At 52.3% G+C, this 22,319-nt stretch overlaps 1 protein-coding gene across 10 annotated transcripts in view; it reads right to left on the minus strand.

Moving 5' to 3' along the window:
- Positions 1-21,227: 21,227 nt before the first annotated feature.
- TBC1D22A (TBC1 domain family member 22A) overlaps positions 21,228-22,319 on the minus strand; it is a 414,723-nt gene continuing 413,631 nt past the window's right edge. For all 10 annotated transcript variants that reach the window (XR_012418607.1, XR_012418608.1, XR_012418606.1 and 7 more), the window contains one exon: positions 21,228-21,807. Coding sequence is in view for 7 of the 10 variants with exons in the window: in XM_045364227.3 (XP_045220162.2) it covers positions 21,679-21,807 (129 nt within the window). In the remaining 3 variants the exon portion in view is untranslated. The remainder of the gene's footprint in view (positions 21,808-22,319) is intronic.

Here is a 22,319-nt window from a genome sequence, read left to right on the forward strand (position 1 = left end):
ACAGCTGGGCGGTGTCCTCACAGAGGCCCCCAGGTGGGGCTGCGATGATGCCCAGGGGCGGGCCCGGCAGTTGTTGGGGTCAAGCAGCCTCCTGTGCCCCCACTGGCCTCCTGCCCTCAGGGAGACACAGAGCCCTGAACAGCGTGAGGTCAGCGGGGTGGGGGCCGGGGGCAGGGTCGGCGGGCAGGTGGTGTGGGTGCAGGTTCAGCAGATACACCAACGATCGGATAGAATCAAACACTTTCCAGGATCGAAAAGTGCTGGGGGCAAGATCGGGGTGATGTGTCCACAGCGATGGGGGAAGGACAACTTCAGGGTGGGGGTCAGGGTGGTCCGAGTGAGCCTGAATGACCAGGAGGACCCCTCCACCCGCCGACGTCTGGGGACAGAACATTCCAAGCCAGGGAAGTGCTGGTGCAGAGGCCCTGAGGCCAGAGTGAGGGCACAGGCATGGCTGGGGCTCCAGGGACAGGAGGGCCAGCGTGGCCAGAGTGAGGGCACGGGCATGGCTGGGGCTCCAGGGACAGGAGGGCCAGCGTGGCCAGAGTGAGGGCACGGGCATGGCTGGGGGTCCAGGGACAGGAGGGCCAGCGTGGCCAGAGTGAGGCGCGGGCATGGCTGGGGATAAGCATGGGAGAATTTCGAGTTTCCTTTGGTGCAAGGGCGGGGCTGGTAGGACACACTAGGCAAGCCTTTCCCAGCTGTGCTGAAGAACGCGCCTGAGGCTGCATTCACCACCAGGAGACAGACTGCAGTGGGCTCTCGGGCCCAGGGGCTATGGGAGCCCCTTCTGCATAACTCACATTCTGTGGGTGGAGAAACAGAGGCATGGAGAGGTTAAGTCTGCTGCCCAAAGTCACACAGTAAGATTGAAACCATCTAGAGAGACGGTGAGGAAGGCCGGTGGGGGTCCAGCCATGAGAGGACCCAGGTTTGGGCCCAGGTAAAACCTGTAAGCATGGAGGGGCGGGAAGGGGGGACATGGGAGGGGCCCTGACAACAGTGGCCACAGCACTGGCGTCCACAGAAGAGCCCGGAGTCCCCTGACTCAGAGCACCAAGCCAATGCCAAGACGCATGCGACCTCCTGAAGCCTCATGGGTACCAGGGCGCGGGAGTCACCACCGTCTGAAAGGCCCGTGCACCAGCCCCTGGAGCCCCCACTTCCACAGGGGCCGTGGGTGGACCCCGAGCTGAAGTGGGGTGAGCTGAGCAGCCCCGCACCTTCCGAAAGGCACAGGGCAGCGGGGCTGTGCCACTGCAGGGCAACAGCTCCTGGATTTACACCCCCCGAGTAAAGTTCTTCAGGCTGCTTTCCACACGCAAGGGCCAATTTATTGTGTTTTTTTTCTAAAAGGAATCATTCACTGAGCCAAATGTGAATTGTCACCAACTTCCAACAGGCTGGAGATATCACGCACGTGCATCAAAGCACCGTGAAGCGAACGGCCCTTCCAGAAAGACCAGAAATCATTATTTTATTGTCATCTTCATCTGTTATCATAATTTACAATTTCACAACACTCCAATTACTGGGTACTTGGAGAACGTTTGTTAATGTCCCCAGCACCCTCAGCACACGGCCCCCAACAAGTGGACAGTTACTCTCCACTTAGCGCCTCATGCCGGCCCCTGGGGTGTGAGAATGGGACACGCCGGTCCCCGCCCGCCGTACTCCCAGGTCCAGAGGAAGATGGATGATGCCATCCGTGAGAGCACATGGTGCCGTGCCGCCCTCCCAGCCCTGGCCTCCTCGCTGGCACAGCCTCCCTGCGTCACACACCAGGAAGGGCGCCCCAAGAGCAGGGAGGCAGAGCCACATCCAGGTGTGAGCTACCTGGGGACTGGCGATGGCCCTACCCACCAGGTAAGGCTGGGGCCTGTCTCCCCTCGGGAAGGAAGCCGGCAGGCTCCAGGAGAACCAGGTGGAGTAGATGGTGTGTGTCCTGGAGACATCCTCCTGGAAACTCAGGCCTGGGCTTAGGGTCCCGCAGCTTTCAGGGCCCCATAACGGGTCTCAGTCCATGGAACACGGCCCTCACCTCACATCCATCAGCAGAAATTTGCCGAAGTGGAGCCAAGCCTCAGGGCCCTGGGAACACGGAGCTTCTAGGCAAAAGCCTAACCATCCCAGAACAACTGGCAAAAGAGCAGGGCTGTGAGGCCCTCGCTTGGCAGCAGCTGCCTGAATCCATGTCATTTTGGCAGCACCTGGACCTCGGTGGAAAGGCAGCGCCTCCCCTCAATGCACCAACAGCCAAGAAATACGGGGCTCGGCCCAGTCGGCCCCTCCCGCCGGGAAGGTGGGACGCAGCCGCTGCCTTCTCGGGGTCTGGCAGATATTTACGGTTTGTTAACGTTATTGCAAAAACCCCTCTCTGATGAAGCCGGCTTGGGTTGCTTAAATTAACGACCTCAGGTAGCATCACTAGGAGCATCGCCCAGCCCTGCCAGAAATCCTGCATGTCAGCAAAACCTGTCACCAAAGCCACCCTGGAGAAATAACTCAGCCACCAGCAGTGAGCCGCAGAGCGGAGCTCTGTGTCCCGGCACCCACAGGGCGGGGGCGGCCCAGGCAGGAGCGGGGTCCTGGATGCAGGCGTGGAGCAGCCCCACCGAGAGGCTCCAACACCCACAGCTTTGCCAGGCGCTACCCACACGGGAAGGGACCCTGCTCACAGCCAGCACATGCGGATCTGTTCCAGGATAGCAAAGATGACCCCCCACCCCGGGCACCATGTCCCGCTGGTTAGATCTGTATGACCAAGGGCACCAAGAGCCCCCCAAAGGGTGCCTGGGGACTGAGGGGGTAGCTGGGGCTGGAGGCAGCACGTGGTTCACTTCCAGCCTTGGTGGAACATTGTTCTGGTGCCCAGAGAGTCTGCTCCTGCCCCAGCTTCTGTGGCTGCTCCTGCCCCAGTCCCCTGTATCTGGCTGCCCCAGAAACTGGAGGGGGGTTTGCCTCAAAAAGCTGCAGCCCTCTCCACCGAGAAGCTGTGCACTGGGATGGGCCTGGGGATGTCTTGGGCTGCCAGTCCTCAGGCTCTGTCCCGCCTCCAGGCCTATACTCTCCAGGTTCCCAGAGAGGGCATCCACACACGCACACACACATACACACATGCATCAATGCACATCCACACACACATGCTCATATGCCCATGCATACATACACATACACACACACACGCTCATGATGCACACACAATATGCACATGTACGCATGCACGCATGCATCAATGCACATCCACACACATGCACATATACCCATGCATACATACACATGTACACACATATGCATAGGCACACGCCATACACATATGCACACACGTCACACACATACCTTTACACATGCATACATAGACATGTCTGCACATCCACAGCAGGGAACTATGCAGGTCAGGGCTCAACACATTCTCAGGTTCTACCTTAATAGAGGGCTCCTTCCTTCTTCACAAGGTCCCTGGATGCCAGGGGAGAAGGAAGGCCCTTCCTGGCAGAGGTGCAGAGGGACATGGAACTGGCAGGGGCAACCTGGCAGGATCAGCCCAGCCCCAGGCCTTGGTGAGCCTCCTTCCTTCCACCCAGACACTGAGAGTGCAGCCCAGCCTGTCCAGGCAATCAACAGCTGTCAAACAAGAGCCAGGCTGGCTGAGGGTCCTTTTGCACCATGACCCCTGTCCCCACCTGTCCCCAAGGGCCAAGCCGCAGACAGCCTCTGTCCAGTTATCCAAAATGCCAGGTTCATCTTCAGTCTTACGGAAGAGAAGGAGGGAGAGGTGAGTGGCGAATTGGGTGGGCGGCAAGTCAGCTCACAGGCGAGCCAACACCAGCGTGACAGGAGGGATGACCCACCTGGAACGTCAAGTAGGTTGAGGCCAAGGTGGTCCAGATGCTGTCTCCTCTCCCTCCCTCACTGCCTCCTGTCCTAAATTCATTTTCTTCAGAGTTGCTGGAATGAGTCCAAGTGGAACTCTGTGTCCTGCAGCCCAGGGGAAGGGCAGGCAGGGTTGGAACTGAGCCCAGCAGCCTGGAGATGCTGCTCACCACCAGCGGGGACCTCACAGCAATGGCTTTAGCCCCTCGAGCCCTGGCCGAAGAGCTCAATGTGGAGGAAGACTGGGTGTCACGGACATGGAGTGGGAGGAACCTTGTCCCGACCCAGCCTTAGTGGCCAAGCGTCTCCCCCACAAGCTCCCAGTGCAGGGGTGCACACACCAGGAGGACAGTGGGGGGTCACTGTCCTGGGAGGAGGAGGGGCTGGAGTTAGGATGGAGGAGATGACGCAAGGGTCAGGGAGGAGTAAACCAGATGGGGACCATCATCACCAGAATCCACTCTGACTCCTGCCTGGAAACCCAGGCTCCTCGCCCAGGGAGAGGGGATGACCTGGGGGTCCAAGAAGGCCAGGAGGAAGCGCAGAGGAGGGGGCTGCCCTGAGAGCTTGGAGGGGCTGAGGCCTTCTGGGAGAGAGAGAAAGGAGGGGGCCCCCAGCAGGCTCAGGCTCCAGGGTGCAGGAGAAACAGCAGGGCGCCCTGATGGACGGCACTGCCATGCCCACCCGCCTCGGAGTCCCACCGAGATCAAGCCATCAAGCTTCTTGCAGCTGCCTCCTGACACGCTGGGCCTCGGGTCCCAACCTCTGCACAGAGTCACGCTCAGCGAGAGGCAATCCAGCCACCAAGAGTCCCGAGAAAGAGCCCCAAAGCTCACCCCGAGGACGCGTCCACCTGCTCCTTTTCCCAGAGCCCTAAACTCTGGGAACCTCAGCCTCGGGGCATCTGGGGCTGGTCCTGGTCTATTTTTCCAGAATTTCCTCTTGCCCCTCTTTACCCATGTCCCTTTTCCCCCACGCTGTGTTCCACACTGGATCTCCAGCCAGGCCCCCTCCACCTTTGTTCGTGCTCTTCTCTTTCCAAAATGTTCTCCCGTATCCAACAAACTCCTATTCATTCTTCAAGGCCCAGCTGAAATGTCCCATCTCTCAGAAAACTGTGACCCTCACCGGTTAGAATGAGCCCAGATTGTGATGGCTCCCACAGCCCAGCTCTGGGCTGGGCTCAGAGTGTGCAAACCTGAGTGATGCTGAGTACGTGAAACCCATTTCCCTTTATCAGGAGAGAGCTTTGGCCTGAGGCCCCTGGGTGGGCCATGCCTGAGCCTGCACTTCCTGCTGTCTCTAAACCACTGACCCCTTTCGATGAGCCCAGCCAGACGGAAACAGCTCTGCTCTCCCCTCCCTTGGGGATCTGGACAGCACAAAAGGGCGGCTGGGTGTGAAGTGCGCAAAAAGGGCCCTCACCTTTCCAGGGGCAATTATTACTCCCGGAACCTTGAACCGCGGTCTTCATTAGGTTACCAAATAAATTGTTACGTTATTACATTTTAAGTTGACAAGTAAATCTTATTATAAAAGTGTAATGACACCATAAAAGACGTTTTATTCATCCGTTTCGTCCTCTTGTTCCCGTTGACACTTCATTACAGCTCCTGAGACATGGAGAACTAGAACATTAATTTGGCAAATCGATGGAACTCTTTCAGGAGCCGGGGTTTCCAAGCTCTGCCCCAGGGGCCCCGATGAACGCTCAGGGAAAAGACCCCCAGGCTGGGGGGTGGAAAGAGCTTGGAGGCCTCGGGTATAGACACCCAGGGAGGGCTCCCCTAGCACCACCCCTGGAGCACCCCCCAGATTCCCCCAAGGCCCTGCCAAGGTCCAGCTGGCCCACACCCCTAGTCCCCCTGGGACGGTGTCTCAGCTGCACTGGTCTGTGGCCTTGAGTCCATCATCGGACACCCTCCGCGCCATCTTAAAACCGGGGATGTCTTGATGAACAGATAGAAACAATTAGGGCAGTGGTGAACACCCCGAGCCCGGAACCGAAAGCTCAGGTGACTAGGGGACACTTTCCAAGGACCCAAGAGGGTTAGGGCTGAGACGGCACCTGTCAGGGTCAGAACCCTGGGGCGGCTGGTGGGAACTCGCCGTCTTCCTCCTACTCTCTAGTTTCCCATTCATTAATGGCCTCTACTACCTTCATGGTGGAAAACATACATACAGGTACTAATATGGATAAGACTTGATGGTAAGTGCACAGCTCATGCTTGTCAGCCTTCAGGGCTTGGCCAGCAGCACCGGGCCCCTGCCCAGGACACAGCCACTCCTCTCCAGGGTCCCCGAGGCACGTCCTCTCTCTCTGTCTCTCTTTCTCTCTCACAATTCAATGATCGATGGGTTTTTCCTATCTTCTAACCCGCCTGTAATTTGGAAATTGTGCTACTTCAAACAACTCAATTTAAAATTGGGATTTTTGAGGTCGATCATTTTTCTCTTCCTCCTACCACTATTAGCAGGATGCTAGACAATTTCTAAGTAAATGACTTGAAACTGGAATAAAAGCAGTAAATGGTCTCCACTGGGCTGTGAGGGGAGACCAGGAAGCGAGTGGAGCCCAACCAGGGGGACAGACAGGTGATGCCCCGCCCCTATGACACCACCCCCAGGACACCACACCCCCTGTGATGCCACGCCTCAAGATGCCTCGCCCCAGGGTGCCGTGCCCCAGCAACGCCACGCCCCCATGATGCCATGCCTCAAGATGCCCCGCCCCATGACCGTGCCCCCGCTCCCCTTTCTGCCTTGCCACGCCCACTGACCCCAGACACCTTGAGGATGGTCCTGCTCTGCAAAGGAAGTGGGGGTCCACTCCCCTGCACCTGGAGGCACCCGGACTGCAACTGGGACTCCCCCTTGCTACTGCAGAGCTGGGGAACCCCTACCGAGGTGCTCCCCCTACTCCATCCCACGAGGCAGGAGTGGCCAGGCTGGAGCCTGTCCCTGCCCGGAGGAGGGGGCAAAAGGTTGCAGGTGCACTCTTGTGACATAGGGTGGGGACTGGACAGAGCAGGACGGGGCTCTCCAGCGTCCCACAGATGGAGCCACCACAGGAGAGCCCTCAACCATGGCCCTTAAGCATGGTCATGGTCCGGGATTTTCTGCCTTTATGGGCAGAGGGAAGAGCCCAGGCAGAGGTGAGGGGTGCGGTCAGCCCGCAATTAGAATGCAGGGGACTGGTCCGGGGCAGGCGGACAAGAGGGGAACTGCAGACAGGCCACATATCCAGGGGTAGGATATCCAGCACCAGGGCTCAGACACCACAGGATCGGCTTGTTCTGTGGAGGGGCCGGGGAAAGAGGCTGGTCAGGGGCAGGTGAGGAGTGCCCCAGCAAGCCGCGCCGGGACACAGCCTTACCTCCCCGGGTCCTGAGCAGTGCCCTGACCCCACATCCCACAGCCACTGGTTGCAGCACAAGCCAGGAGCCTCCGCCCCGCCGACCCAGGAAGTCACTGGAGAGCAAGGACTCCTGGAGTAGCCGTGGGTGCCAGGCCCCAGCAACGCCAAGCCCCCATGATGCCACGCCCCCATGATGCCACGCCCCTATGATGCCCTGGCCGGCACCGTCCTCACACGGGCACAGTTGGCAGGCCCAAGGCAGGCTGAGCCGGCTGTCGCGGTTCCCAGCAGAGGACTGCATTCTCTCAGGACAGGGGGAGGGGGGCCCCCCACACGCCAGTGACCAGGAGGAGGCAGGGACCGGCATGCTGACTTGGCCCCTTCACTCCTTGAGTTACTGGTGGCTGCGCAGGGCCCACAGCACGCAGGGCTGGGGACAGCACTAGGCCTGAGAGGAAGAATCAGGGATCCTCAGAGAGACAGTAGAGCAGGGCCCCCAGGGACGCTTGGGAAACACGGTGCACGGCCCATGAGCCTGAATCTCCCCACCCCCAGCTCAGGCTGCTGCCCAGGAGGTTTCCAGGAGCCGGTGCGTGCTGCAGACTCAGAGACGCAGGTAAGGCGTCCTTCTCTTTCTCTCTCTCCTTCCCCTGCCTCCGCCTCTATCTACCCTCTCCTTCCCTCCCTCTCTCTCTCGATCTATCTCTTTCTCCCCCTCCTCTCTCCTCCTCTTTCTGTGTCTCTTCCTCTCCCTCCCCCTCTCTCCCTGTTCCTCTTCCTCTCCTTCTCTCTCCTCCATCTCTCTCTCCCCGCTGTTTCTCTCTCCCTCTCTCCATCTCTCCCCTCCCTTTCTCTCTCTCCTCTTCTCCCTCTCTCCCCCACCTCTCTCTCTCCCTTTCTTTCTGTCTCTTCCCCTCTCCCTCTCATTCTCTCTCTCCTCCTGCTTTTCTGAACAATGCACAATGACCATCACTGGGCTCACAAAATTAAATATCTGAAAGATGTTAGGAACTTACTTTGGTTTCTATGGCAACATGAGAATAATTCACATTTCCCAGCCAAACTGGAGGCAAACACATTTTTCGTCTGCTTTATGGGTGGCCAATTATTTTTAATAGCCGGGTCAGCAGTGGCAGTCCCTGGGTCCTCTGTTCTCATTAGCATTCCCCGGCGACGAGTGCGTGAGGATGGTGGTCACCAAGTTTACTAAGAGACTCTGACCTGGTGTGGGGAGCAGAGATGACCTTCTGCTGCTTGTCACCAGGAAGAGCGAAGCTGGGCCACCCTCGCCACTGTGAAGTCCCAGCACCTCCACCCAGCGGCTGCTGGCTTGGTGGAGAGGTGTGGGTCCTGACACTAGCGTCCTCACTCATGGGCAGGTGACCTCCAATGTCCTACTCTGCTCTCTGACACTAGAGTGGAACCATAATCCTCACCCCAGGGGCCATCAGTCACTCCACAGATCCATGCCTGGAAGACAGTAGGTGTCCAATAAATGCTTGTGGAGTTAAATGACCAACCAGTCACCCTCCACAGCGTCAGGCCAGCCTCGTCGTGCCACCTGCTGGATAAAACTCTCCTGTCCAGTTGATCACCAAGACAAGAGCTGGCGGGATATCCCTGGGCCTTCAACCTCGACTGATGAGGATGGAGGGACAAAGCCAAGTGCAGAAAACAGGTCATCTGGGTGAGCCCGGCCTCCTTCGATGCAAAGCCCTGGGCCGAGCTCCCTAGTCTATCTGGAGCTCATTCCTTCACCTCTCAAATGTTGTCAAGGACCCGCCACAGGCCCAGTCACATGTCCAGCCCTGTTCTAGATGCTGGGACAGGAATGGACGAGAAAGACACGGTTCTGCTTCGTGGAGTTGGTGGCCTACTGGAGAGAGGACCCTAGACTAGTAAACAGCACGGGATCCTTGTAGGTGACAGTCATGACCGGAAGAAAATGGAACGGGTTAAGAGAGACGGCCAGGGGGAGGGTGTGGGCGCTGGGTGGGGAGGGCTCCTGGGGAGGGCAGCACCCACCCCCTGGCTGCTTCCCAAGCAGGCCTTAGCTTTCCTAGGCCAGGCCCCACGCAGGGACAGACAGATGGGGCGGGGCTTATGCCACAGCCATGCGGCTTCCCTCGAGGAAGGAGAGGCAAGCTTTGGGACACAGTGGCCGAGGCCGCTGTGCCACACCCCCCACTCTGTGCACCACAGGGGCCTCCATCCACCTGGCTCCTCACCCCTTGGCCCCAACAAGCCGTAGGCTCCAGCTCCCAAGGCCAGGCCAACTCTTTTTTTTTTTAATCAATTAAAAATTACAGAAAAGAAAATGAATAATTTAACAAACACTCTCATACCCACAACAGGATTAACCCCTGTTAACATCTGGTTGTATCCGAATCATTCAGATTATAAGAAAGTGTAACTTAATATAATTATGTATAAATGTAAGTTATATAACTTTTCAAGTATATACAAAAATATACAAATATATGAACGTATAATATGTAAATATAATATAGACATAATTAGCTCAAATGCATATACAATATCAGATAATAAAGCACACAGCTCCCGCTGGGCCCCTCCCCGCCACCTCGCCCACCTTCCCACGGTCACGCTGACGGGCTCACTTCTTTCCATCCTGTGCTTTCCATCTTCACAGGCATGTCCACAAATGATACACGTGTGGGTCAGTGATGCAGCGGGGGAGCAGCAGCTTGGGGGGCTGAGCTGTGGATGCCCCTGCCGGAGTCCCCATCTGGGGAAGGCAGCAAAACCCAGCTTCATGGTCCAATGAAGGCCCAGCAAGCCACCAAGGCAAGACCCTGGCATGGCCTGAGTCTGGTCAGGTGCAGCCACGGCTTTGAGCCCACCCCGGCTGTGCCAGTGACCCCAATCTCGTGCATTCTTTTATGCCCTAAATTCTGATCCCTGGGGTTTGGGAAAGGTGCCATAAAGCCATCTCAGCATGGGGCCTTTGGAAAGGAGAGATCTAAGGCTGCCCCTTCAAGTTACTGAGTGCTTTGTGATTTATTCAGGGCTTTTATTTCCTTTTTGAGTCAATATTTGTCATCTGTATTTTTCTAGAAAGTTGCCCATTTCAGCCAGAATTTCAAATTCATAGGTACAAAGCTGCTCATAGGATGCAATTATAATTTTTGTAATTAATAGACTACAGTTTTTAGAGCACTCTTAGGGTCATAACAAAAATAAGCAGAAAGCACACAGAGTTCCCACCTAACCCCACCCACATCCGCCCCCTCCAAGGCCAGCACCCTGAACCATAGACACATTTCACAGACACAACTGATGACCAGCACTGACACATCATTATCTTCCAAGGTCAACAGTTTGCATTAGGTTCACGCTTTCTGTTGTACATTCTATGGATTTGGACAAATGTGTATTATCCACCATTACAGAATCATACAGAGCAGCTTCACTGCCCTAAAAATCCTCTGCACTCTGCCTATTCATCCCACTACCCCCAGCCCCTAGAAACCTGATGTATTTACTGTCTCCGTGGTTGTCCTTTCTCCAGAATGTCATATACTCGAAGTCCTAGTGTGTAGCCTTTTCAGATTGGCTTCTTTCACTTAGCTGTGTGCATTAAAATTTCCTTCCTGTCTTTTCATGGCTTCATAGATCATTTCTTTGTTATCACTAAACAATATCCCATTGCATGGGCATATCGTAGTTTGTTTATTCACTTATTGAAAGACATTTTTGTTGCTTCTGGGTTCGGACAATCATAAGAAAACATTCATTTGTAGTTTTTTGTGTTTGAACATTTTCGACTCAATGGGGTAAATATCTAGAAGCATGACTGCTGGATTATATGGTAAGACTACAATTAGCTTTAGAAGAAACGGCCACACTGTCTTCCAAAGTGGCTGCACCATTTTGCATTCCCACCAGCAAATGCGTGAGAGTTCCTGTTGCTCCACATCCTCATCAGTAGTTGGTGTAGTCAGTGTTTTGGATTTTGGCCATTCTATTTTTTTAAATTTTGCAACTTAAAAAAAAATTGTGGGTACATACGTGTATATATTTATGGGGTACATAAGATGTTTTGATACAGGCATGCCATGTGAACTAAGCACATCATGGAGAATGGGGTGTCCACCCCTCAAGCATTTATCCTTTGAGTTACAAACAATCCAATTACATTATTTTAAAATATACAATTGTTATTATTGACTATAGTCACCATGTTGTGCTATCAAATACTAGGTCGTGTTCATTCTTCCTATTTTTTTATACCTATTAACCATCCCCACCTCTCCACATAACCCTCCACTTTCCAGCCTCTGGTGATCATCCATCTGTTCTGTATGTCCACTGGTTCAACTGTTTTGATTTTTAGATCCCACAAAAAAAGTAAGAACATGCGATGTTTGTCTTTCCGTTCCAGGATTATTTCACTTAACATAATGACCTCCAGTTCCATCCATGTTGTTGCAAATGACGGGATATCATGCTTTTTTATGGCTGAATAGTACTTCATTGTGTATATGTACCATATTTCCTTTATCCATTCATCTGTTGATGGGCAGACACTTAAGACTGCTTCCAAATCTTGGCTATTGTAAACAGTGCTGCAATAAACATAGGAGTGCAGATATCTCTTCCATATACTGATTTCCCTTCTTTTGGGGGTATATATATATCTTATGATATATATACACATATGATATACATATATAAATATATATGATACATATGATACATATATATAAATATATATGATATATATGATATAAATATATATGATATATATATATCAGTAGGATTGCTGGATCATATGGTAGCTCAATTTTTAGTTTTTTGAGGAACTTCCAAGCTGTTCTCCATAGTGATTGTAGTAAATTACATTCCTACCAACAGTGTACAAGAGTTCCCTTTTCTCCACATCCTTACCAGCATTTGTTATTGCCTGTCCCTTGGATATAAGCCATTTTAACTGGGATAAGATGATATCTCATTGTATTAATAGTTTGATTTGCATTTCTCTGATGATCAGTGATGTTAAGCACCTTTTCATAAGCCTGTTTGACATTTGTATGGCTTCTTTTGAGAAATGTATATTCAAATCTTTTCCCATTTTTGATCAGATCATTATTTTTTTCCTGTAGAGTTGTTTGAGCTCCTTATACATTCTAGTTATTAATCCCTTGTCAGAGGAGTAGTTTGCAAATATTTTCTCCCATTCTGTGAATCGTTTCTTCACTTTATTGGTCGTTTGCTGTGCAGAAGCTTTTTAACTAACGTGATCTCGTTTGTCCATGTTTGCTTTGGTTGTCTGTGCTTTTGGGGTAGTATTCAAGAAATCTTTGCCCAGACCAATGTCCTGGAGATGTTCCCCAATGTTTTCCTGTAGTAGTTTCATAGTTTGAGGTCTTAGATTTAAGACTTATTTTCATTTTTTATTTTTGTATATGGCAAGAGATACAGGTCTAGTTTCATTCTTTTGTATATGGAGATCCAGTTTTCCCAGCACCATGTATTGAAGAGACTATCTTTTCCCCAGTGTCCATTTTTGGCACCTTGGTCAAAAATGATTTCACTGTAGGTGTGTGGATTTGTTTCTGGGTTCTCTGTTCTGTTCCTTTGGTCTATGTGTCTGTTTTTATGTCAGTGCCCTGCTGTTTTGGTTACTATAGCTCTGCAGTATAATTTGAAGTCAGGTAATGTGATTCCTCCTGTTCTGTTGTTTTCACTTAGGCTAGCTTTAGCTATTCTGGGTCTTTGTGATTCCATATAAATTTTAGGATTGTTTTTTCTATTTCTGTGGAGAATGTCTTTGGTATTTTGGTAGGGATTGTATTGAATCTGTAGACTGCTTTGGGTAATATGGACATTTTACCAATCTTTATTCTTCCAATCCATGAACATGGAATATTTTTTCGTTTATTGGTGTCCTCTTCAATTTCCTTCATCAGCGTTTTAGAGTTTTCATTATACAGATTTTTCACTTATTTGGTTAAGTTCACTCCTAGGTATTTAATTTTGCATGGCCATGATAAATTAGATTACTTTTTAAATTTTTTTTCACATTGTTTGCTGTTGGCATATAGAAATGCTATTTATTTTTGTATGATGATTTGTATCTTGCAACTGTACTGAATTTGTTTACCAGTTCTAACAGTTTCCTTGTGAAGTCTTTAGGTTTTTCCAAATATGAGATCATATCATCAACAAATAAGGAAAATTTGACTGCTTCCTTTCCAATTTGGATATTCTTTATATATTTCTCTTATCTGACTGCTCTAGCTAGGACTTCAGTATACTATGTTGAATAACAGTGGTGACAGTGGGCATCCTTGTCATGTTCCAGATCTTAGAGGAAAGGCTTTCAGTTGTTCCCCATTCAGTATGATACTTGCTGTGGGTCTGTAGTATATGGCTTTTATTATGTTGAGGTATATTCCTTCCATATCCATTTTTTTTTTTTTGCAGGTTTTGATTATGAAAAAATGTTGAATTTTATCAAACACTTTTTCAGCTCCAAGAGTCAAGTCCTAGAATTGGGGACTCAAAGAGCCCACTTGATGCTTTAACTCCCTGTGGCAGTGTTGGTACCTAAAGCCAGCAAGTCTCAGAGGCTCACTAAGGCCCTGGATACAGTACCTGGGTATCACTGCTGGTTATTCAGGGCCCAAGGGCTCTTCAGTTAGCAAGTGATGAATGTTGACAGGATTGGGTCCTTTCCTTCAAGGCAGTGGATTCTCTTCTGGTCTAGGGTGTGTCTGATTTTTGACTCTTACAAAGGTGTTTTTTCAGTGTAGACAGTTGTTAACTTGGCATCCTTGTGTGAGGGGACGATTGATTGGTGGAGATTTCTATTCTGCCACCTTGCTCTGCCTCTCCTGCTTATATCAGATTTTGGCCATCCCGTGTGTAATGATATTTCATTGTTGAGTGTATTTTGCAATACGCTAAGCATATTTTTGTATGTTTATTTGCTATCTGTGTATCTTCTTGGGTGAGGTGTCCAGATATTTTGCCCATTTTAAGATTGGGCCGTTTTTTATTGAGTTTTAAGAGTTCTTTTTAAATTTTAGATGGCAGTTCTTTATCAAGTATGTCTTTTGCAATTATTTTCCCCCACTCTGTGGCTTGATTTTGGTTCTCCTGATGCTTATAATATTTAAAATATCTTCAGCATCTGCAGTTTCACCTCCCTTCATTATTACAGTTGGATTTTAATCCTTAGGAGTTCATCTATTTGTCATTCAACAAACATTATTCGGCTCCTACTATATAGACAGGTCCTGTTTCTGAATGCTGGAGATACACCAACTGCAGAACAGGCAAAGATGCTTACTCTCAAGTCTCCATTATTAGTCTTTTCTAAAAGTAAACTTTTGTTTTTCACAGTCGTTTCCATTATTTGTGTTTATTTTCTACTCCAATAATTTTTGTTTCTATATTATTTTGTCTTCTTTTTAAACCTTTTTCTCATTGGTCCATCATTTTCTGCAGATGAGTTATAATTTCCCATTATACTTGTGGATAGGTCAGTATTTCCTCATCATTGTATCCATTTTTGCCTTGTTTATGCTGAAGTTAGGTTATGTTGTTATATTTATACAGGTCCATGACTGAGTGAAGCACTTTTGATCACATGAAACACTCTCTTTGTCCTTGTTAATCCTTTTCAAATGTGATTTGGGGGAATACAGATATTCCAGCCACATCTGGGGAGGGGGTAATATTTCCCCCATATTTTTTCCATCCTTCCATTTCAAACAAAATTTTTAGTCTTGGTGTATCTCTCATCAATGGTATGTTGTTGGCTTTTATGGAGTTTTTAAAAGTATAATGTATCTCCTTTTGAATAGGTGACTATAAATTATTTATCATGATCATATCTGAACTTGCTTGGGCCCTGGTAATTAATGCTTCGTATTTACCATGCTTTTTCTTTGCTTTTTTTCCTACGTCTTTTCTTGCTTCTTAACTTTGTTCCTTCTTTTTCACCTCTCCTGGAAGTTACACACTCCATTCCCAACGTTATCTTTAAATTTCTAAATAATTTATCAAACTTACATTTTCTAAGATATTCCAAAGGAAACCAGATGTGCAGACCTGCAGCCTCTGTTGCAAACCACTGTGGGGTGGGGAGGGCTGCAGCAATTTTGTTGACTCCTGTATTCGGCAATAATGACTGAAGAATCCCACTACTAAAAATCTATTATGGAAAAAGTACCCAGAAATGTAAACATTTATCACAGCACCATTTGCTAGAGGAAAAACATAGCAGCAACTTGATGTATAATAAAGGAATAAATTATGTTAATCCATGCAACTGCATATTATGCAGTCATTAAAATCACATTTTTGAAGAATTGTAATGATATGAGAAAATGCTTATGATCATAGCATCACACGAAATCCCAGGTTAGTCTCTTTGTCTCTTTTGGCTGCAGCAGGAAGGAAACAGATGCTCCACCACAATGGGAGTTTTGAGAGAGGCCAGGTATGCAGCTCTGTGAGCAGCAGGGAAGGACAGATTACCCAGAGATGCAGACACACCCATAAGAAGGGCTAGGACCGACCACACCCAGTGTGGGGGAAGAACGAGAACCATCGCCAGCTAGTGGAAATGTAAGCTGGAGAAGGTGCTTTGGAAAATCGTTTGTCACAATCTATTGGAGGGAAGGATGCACGCCCTATGACTCTGCAGTCCTGCTTGTAGGGGAGAGAAAAGCACAGAACTGGGGCACATGTCCACCGAGAGGCACGCAGATATTCAGAGGGGCATTGCTTATAATGGTCTCAAACTGGACACAATCCAAATGTCCATGAGGAGTAGAAGGGACAAACTGCAATCTACTCATGTGATGGAAAACTTTACAGCAATGGAAAAGAAGAAACCACACTTAATACCACACAGATATTCCCACAAACAGAAAGTGGAAGCCGGGCGCAGTGGCTCACGCCTGTCATCCCAGCACTTTGGGAGGCCGAGGAGGGCGGATCACGAGGTCAGGAGATCGAGACCATCCTGGCTAACACGGTGAAACCCCATCTCTACTAAAAATACAAAAAATTAGCTGGGCGTGGTGGCAGGCACCTGTGGTCTCAGCTACTCGGGAGGCTGAGGCAGGAGAATGGCGTGAACCCAGGAGGCAGAGCTTGCAGTGAGCCGGGATCGAGCCACTGCACTCCAGCCTGGGCGACAGAGCGAGACTCCGTCTCAAAAAACAAAAACAAAAACAAACCAGAAAGTTGAGCAAGAACAGTTGTTCACAAGAGTATATATTGTATACTTCCATTCATATAATAAAAGTGTACAAATAAGCAGAACTAAAGGATGGTTTGGAAGTCAGCGGCATGTCATGCTTGGGAAAGGGGAGCACACAGGGAGCTCCAAGGTGGGCCATATTCTATTTCTTGACCACGGTTGTGGTTACATGGTGCCATGAGTCCATTCTCACGCTGGTAATAAAGACATACCTGAGACTGGGTAATTTATAAAGAAGAGAGGTTTAACAGACTCACCGTTCCACATAGCTGGGGCGGTCTTACCATCACGGTGGAAGGCAAGGAGGCACAACGTCTTGTCTCACATGGATGGCGGCAGGAGAGAATGAGAGTCAAGCGAAAGGGGTTTCCCCTTATAAAACCATCAGATCTCGTGAGACTGATTCCCTACCACGAGAACAGTATGGGGGAAACCACCCCCATGATTCAATTATCTCCCACCAGGTCCCTTCCACCATACATGGGACTTACAGGAGCTACAATTCAAGATGAGAACTGGGTGGGGTCACACCCAAACCATATCACATGGGGTGTCTGCTTTGGGATGATTCTCCGAGACCTAGGTTTGTGTTGTGTCTGCTGCTTCACAGCTTAAATGTAAAAACAGCAACAACGAAATATCACTGCAAAATATTCAGAAAAAAATACAGACTAAAAGAGAGAGGGTATTTGTTTTCTACTGCTACGTAACAGACGATCACAGACACAGCCCAAGGTCACGCAGCCAGCCCTGGTGCAGGCAGACGGATGGTGAATGTTGTTTCATTTCTGTGACTATTGGTGATGTGAACTTCTTATCGGTCACTTGCACCACTTTTGTGAACTGCCCATTTTCTGCGCTGTGCCCATTTTTATCGATTTCCAGGATCTCCGTGTGCTGAGGAATCTGAATCTGCCTTGCCTAGGTGAACCGGCATGTCATTCACATTTGTCTTTGGTGACAGAGGCTGGGTCTTAGTGGTCCCTGCCATTTGCTTTGGTAGCATGTACTACAGATATATATTATTAGTCTTTTTCTATCTTGTTTTTGCCCCTGGCATCATGCTCAGAAAGCCTTTTACCATTGCCAATAACAAAAATAGCCATGCGTTTTTGAGTATTTGGGGGTGATTTTTATATTTACATCCACTTATCTGGAAGTTGAATATAATTTTTTTTTTCCTAAAATAATCATCAGGTCGGGCGCGATGGCTCACACCTATAATCCTAGCACTTTGGGAGGCCGAGGCAGGCAGATCATTTGAGGTCAGGAGTTCAAGACCAGCCTGACCAACATGGTGAAACCCCACCTCTACTAAAAATACCAAAAAAATTAGCCGGGTGTCATGGTGGGCACCTGTAACCCCAGCTGTTCAGGAGGCTGAGGCATGAGAATCACTTGCACCCAGGAGGCAGAGGTTGCAGTGAGCTGAGATCACGCTACTGCACTCCAGCCTGGGCCACAGAGCAAGACCCTGTCTCAAGAAATAAAAAAGTAAGAATAACCATCCTCATCTTGTCAACAAAATGGACTCTGGCTGGGTGGCTCACACAGGACCACGTAAGTGGCCATGTGCGCTCCTGGGTGGAGGCCATCCTGTGCTGAGGACCCTCCACGCCAAGGAGCGGCAGGGTGGGTGTGGAAAGGCCTCACAGCTGAGTGGGGCCCAGCCCAAGCAGCCCGCAGCCCCGCAGGACTAAGTGCAGCACCAGAAGGAAGCCAAGGGGCTGGAGCTGAGAGAGGAGAGGAACAGTGGGCAGGGGCCGGGGAGGCCCACACCCCCAGGGGTCTGAGTCTCTGGCGAACTCCACAGGACTGCGGCCCTGAGGGCAGATCACTGGGGTCGCAGGGCAGACAAGCAGCCTCCAGCTCTGGAGGACGGCAGGGAGGCTGGCGTGCTGCAGCTTGGGATGGCACCTGTCATTCTGCAGCCTGTCCCCATGTCCTCAGTGGAGCAGGTCTGCTCAAACACAGACGGGATTCCTCCCATTTCCATTCATCAGTGACAATGCACAGAAGCGTCCCACCTGCTAGTTCTTCCAAAAGCACAAACCACAGACTTCCCCTCTCTGACTCCCCAGGACCCCAACGCTCCCCAACGTGCCTGACCTTGCCAAGGGCACAGCAGTGGTGCCAGCAGGCTGAGCCTGTCCCCGGGACCGGGCAGCGTGAGGTGCACGGGACAGCAGCCACCACAGGTCAGGGACTGATCTCAGGGCCGCTGGGCCCAGGCTACCTGCAGGAGCAGAGTGAGCATAGGCTGTGAAGACCCCAAGCTGGGCCCAAGGAGCCAACTGCTGAGCTGCGAGCTCCGGGGAACCGGGAAGGCAAATGGCAGCTGCGGGGCTGGGACCTGGAGTCAGGAGCTGAACGTCTGGTGGCTGCTGGGGACAGCCAGTCTCCGTCCTGTAGCCCACAACCCTGCAGACCACAGTCAGGCATCAGTGAGGTCAGCCCACGTGCCGGGCCACCGGGCCCAGGAAGGCAGCCACGCCTGGCTCAGCTCCGCACTGGGTTGCCACGGAGAGAGGGGAAGGCACTGCTCCCACTTTGTGGAGCCACCAGCCCACCCGTGGGGACGGGAGCGCACCCCACACCCAGGAAGTGGAAAGCCAAGTGCTGCCAAGGGAGGGTCCTGAGGGTGGAGCACCCAGGGGGGTGTGGGGTACCCGAGGGTAGGGACACAGACGGGGGTACTCAGAGGGGTGTGGCGCACCTGCAAAGCTGCCCTGAGAAACTGAGGCCCTTTGAAGGGCAAGGAGGGCATTTCAGTGTGTGGTGGGGGTGAGGCAAGCGTATCCCAGGAGAGAGGGGGTAGACCCCAGACCCTGGTGCCTCCCTTGGAACAGTCCTTTTCATGGCAGGTGCTTGACAGACGTGGCCCAAGGGGAAGTCCCTTGTGCAGGAGCCTGGCAGGGGCCAGCCTGGACCCCACACTCCCATGTTCAAGCCAGTGCAGAGCTGGGCTTCGGGGATCAGACCGGTGCCTGAGTCTTGCCCCGCCCGGGCAAGTGGCATCCCTGCACTACCTGTGCAGCTGTAACCCCATCTCCCCAAGAGGTCCTGTGGGTGGCAGCGAGACCACAGGTGCTGCTGTGCCCACGCTGGTGTGTTGTAATGGCACCACCTGGTACGCTGCAATGGCCCTGAGCTCAGACTCTTGGCAGGGCTGGGCCAGGGTGCCCCGTCCTCGATGGGCAAGTCCTCGAATCACAGGCCAAGGCCGCGGCTTTCTCACTGATCTTTATTCCGTGTTTTTAGCACGTCACATCCAGACAGCACACCCCGAACATTCCAGATGGATCTGCTCAGACTCAAGGCCCGTGGCCAACACCCCTCGCATTCAGTCTTGGCGTTTACATGTATGTGGAGATGAAACACACACAGGGCTGAACTCCGTGGAGCATCCTATTCAAAACATAAACCACCTCAAGAAGCAGGTGAGTTGTGTCCGCAACCTTCTGGCCACACGGCATGATCCAAGCTAGAGAAGGGGATTCTCCAAGGGCTGATCTCGGCAAAGCGACCCGGGGCTTCCTGTACACGGCCATGGGGGTGGCTCTTCTTGTGACGGAATCCCCTCCCCATCTAGAAAAGGAGGCGGCAGGAGGAGGAGGCATGGCTGGTCTGAGGAACCCCTGACCCTGGGGTGGGGACAGGCAAGGCAGGCGTAAGGCGTGCCTGCATCTGATCTGAAGCAAGCCCATCCCTTTGCTGGTTTGGGAGCATCTGACGTTTGCACAGCATTTTGTGCTGATTTCCATGCTGTGTGTAATGACCCTGGATTTTTAAAACAGAAGCAGAAACACACACATCACTTATGCCTGTACGTCCCACAGTCTCCAGCAGTGTCCCAGGGCCTGGGAGAGGACACGGCTGCTCCTGAGGGACAGAGAGTCTGAGAAGTCGGTCGCCAGTGGGTCGCTGAGGACATGAGCCTGTCCTGGGATCAGAGAGGCTGTGGCTGTGGCCCTGCCCACATTCCAGGGGCCATGCGGCCTGTGACACACTGAGGGAATACTGGGAAGCCAGTCCCAAGGCCGCTGGAGCCACAGACACAGCCCTAGCAGAGCACTGGGCAGGGGCCGGGTCTGCGCCCTTCCACACTTAGAGCCCCAAGGAACCAGTCCATAGCGGAACCAGTACAGGGCAGAACCGGTCCAGGGCAGAACCGGTCCAGGGCAGAACCAGTCCAGGGCAGAACCGGTATACAGCGGGAACCGGTCCACAGTGGGAACCAGTCACACCTCCCCCACCCCTGGCAGATCTGGACAAGGACAGCAAGCCTGGGGAGCCTCCAAAAGCTCATTCCACTTCCAGCCTGTGGTGAGAAGAGCACTGCGGTTCAGGGCTTTGATGACGGAGCCGCGACCCCCTACCCCGTCTGCCAGCCCAACATGGCCCAACAGCCTGGGTGGGTCTCCAGGGGCTCTGTCTGAGGCCAGACCCTACCTGCATGGTGGGGCCACTTGGCCCTGGACCTCAGGGAGGTGGGGGGTTTTCTCTTGTAAAAGAGGTTCGAGGTGGAAAGTAAGGCGATGGCGAGGCCTCCCTTTGCTCCCAGCCTTTGGTCCCACGGCCTCCCAGGCACTTGGCGGGTTCGCGGGTCGGACTCCAGCCTTCAGCTTCCCAGCCACATGTAAACCAAGCAAGCAGGAAAACACACGGAGGGAAAGGGCCAGCAGCGGTGAAATATGGCTGCGAGGGGATCTCACAGCACAGAGACCCCGGGGCAGTGCAATGTCTCGGTCTAGATTTTGTCTATATTTTATTCTTTCACTCAACAGAATAGCAGTTTTGCATTTCAGAGTAGGTATGAGATGGCCACTGCCTTGTTCTGGCCCTGGAGACAGCGGGCCTCCCGAGAGGGTCGGCCTCCGAGGCTGCCCCGGACTGGGAGCTACGGGAGGCAGTCATTTGGCAAGGACACTGCAGGGAAAGGGCGAGGGGACCCCTGACCTGCCTCTGGCCGCCGAAGCCGGGGCCCTCCTCTGGCTCTCTTTGGTATCCCAGAAAACAGAGGCTGTCCCTGTCCTTGTCCGCCCTAGACCAAGCCTGGGGCCCGTCCTCGCCAGCTCCCCTGGAGGGTGCGGCCACCTTGCAAGGCCTTCTGGCAGCCCAGGACCAGCTCACAGGGGCCTACCAGCGGCCGGGCAGGTGGGGCGCGCGCCTGGGGCAGTGTGGCCAGCTGCAGGTGGGCCCAGCCTCACTTCTTATAGTGATTAGGGGCGTCGGCGAAGGCAAACTTGAGGCGGTAGGCCTCGGCCAGCAACAGGCTGATGTCCTCGTCATCCCAGTGGGCGGTGGGCAGGTTCTGGAGAAAAAGCAGCAGCTCCTGGGGAGAAAGAGACAAGCCCAGGTGAGAGGAAGTGACCCACAGTGGAGGGCGGGTGGCCCCAGAAAACTGGAGAGAAAGACACAAGCCCAGGTCAGAGGAGGTGACCCACAGTGGAGGGCGGGTGACCCAGGAAAACTCGCCCAGCCGGCAGCTGCTCCCTGCTCAAGCCCAGCAGGGCCCCAGGCCTCATCCCACAGCCCCCGCCCCATCCCAGCAGCCAGGCGGGAGGCCCACTGCGCAGCTCCAGGTCTGACATCTGAGATGTCGTGACAGGGGCTGCCCAGCGCTTCACTTAACTGAATCTCCTGCCCCTCACGGGGAGACCCAGCTCTCGGGGCCCTGTTGCAGCTTTGCAGTCTCCGCCCAGAGGCTTCCCACTCCCCTAAAGCCCGTATCAGCCCAGGAAGTACCGCAGCACCCCTGGAACTGTCACTAAGCACCGACTTCTGTGCATCAGGAGACCCCTCTGGGCAGCAGCACAGTCAGCAGGTGAAGCCCACACATGTGGG

The sequence above is a fragment of the Macaca fascicularis genome, chromosome 10 (assembly GCF_037993035.2).
Source record: "Macaca fascicularis isolate 582-1 chromosome 10, T2T-MFA8v1.1".
NCBI lineage: Eukaryota > Metazoa > Chordata > Mammalia > Primates > Cercopithecidae > Macaca > Macaca fascicularis.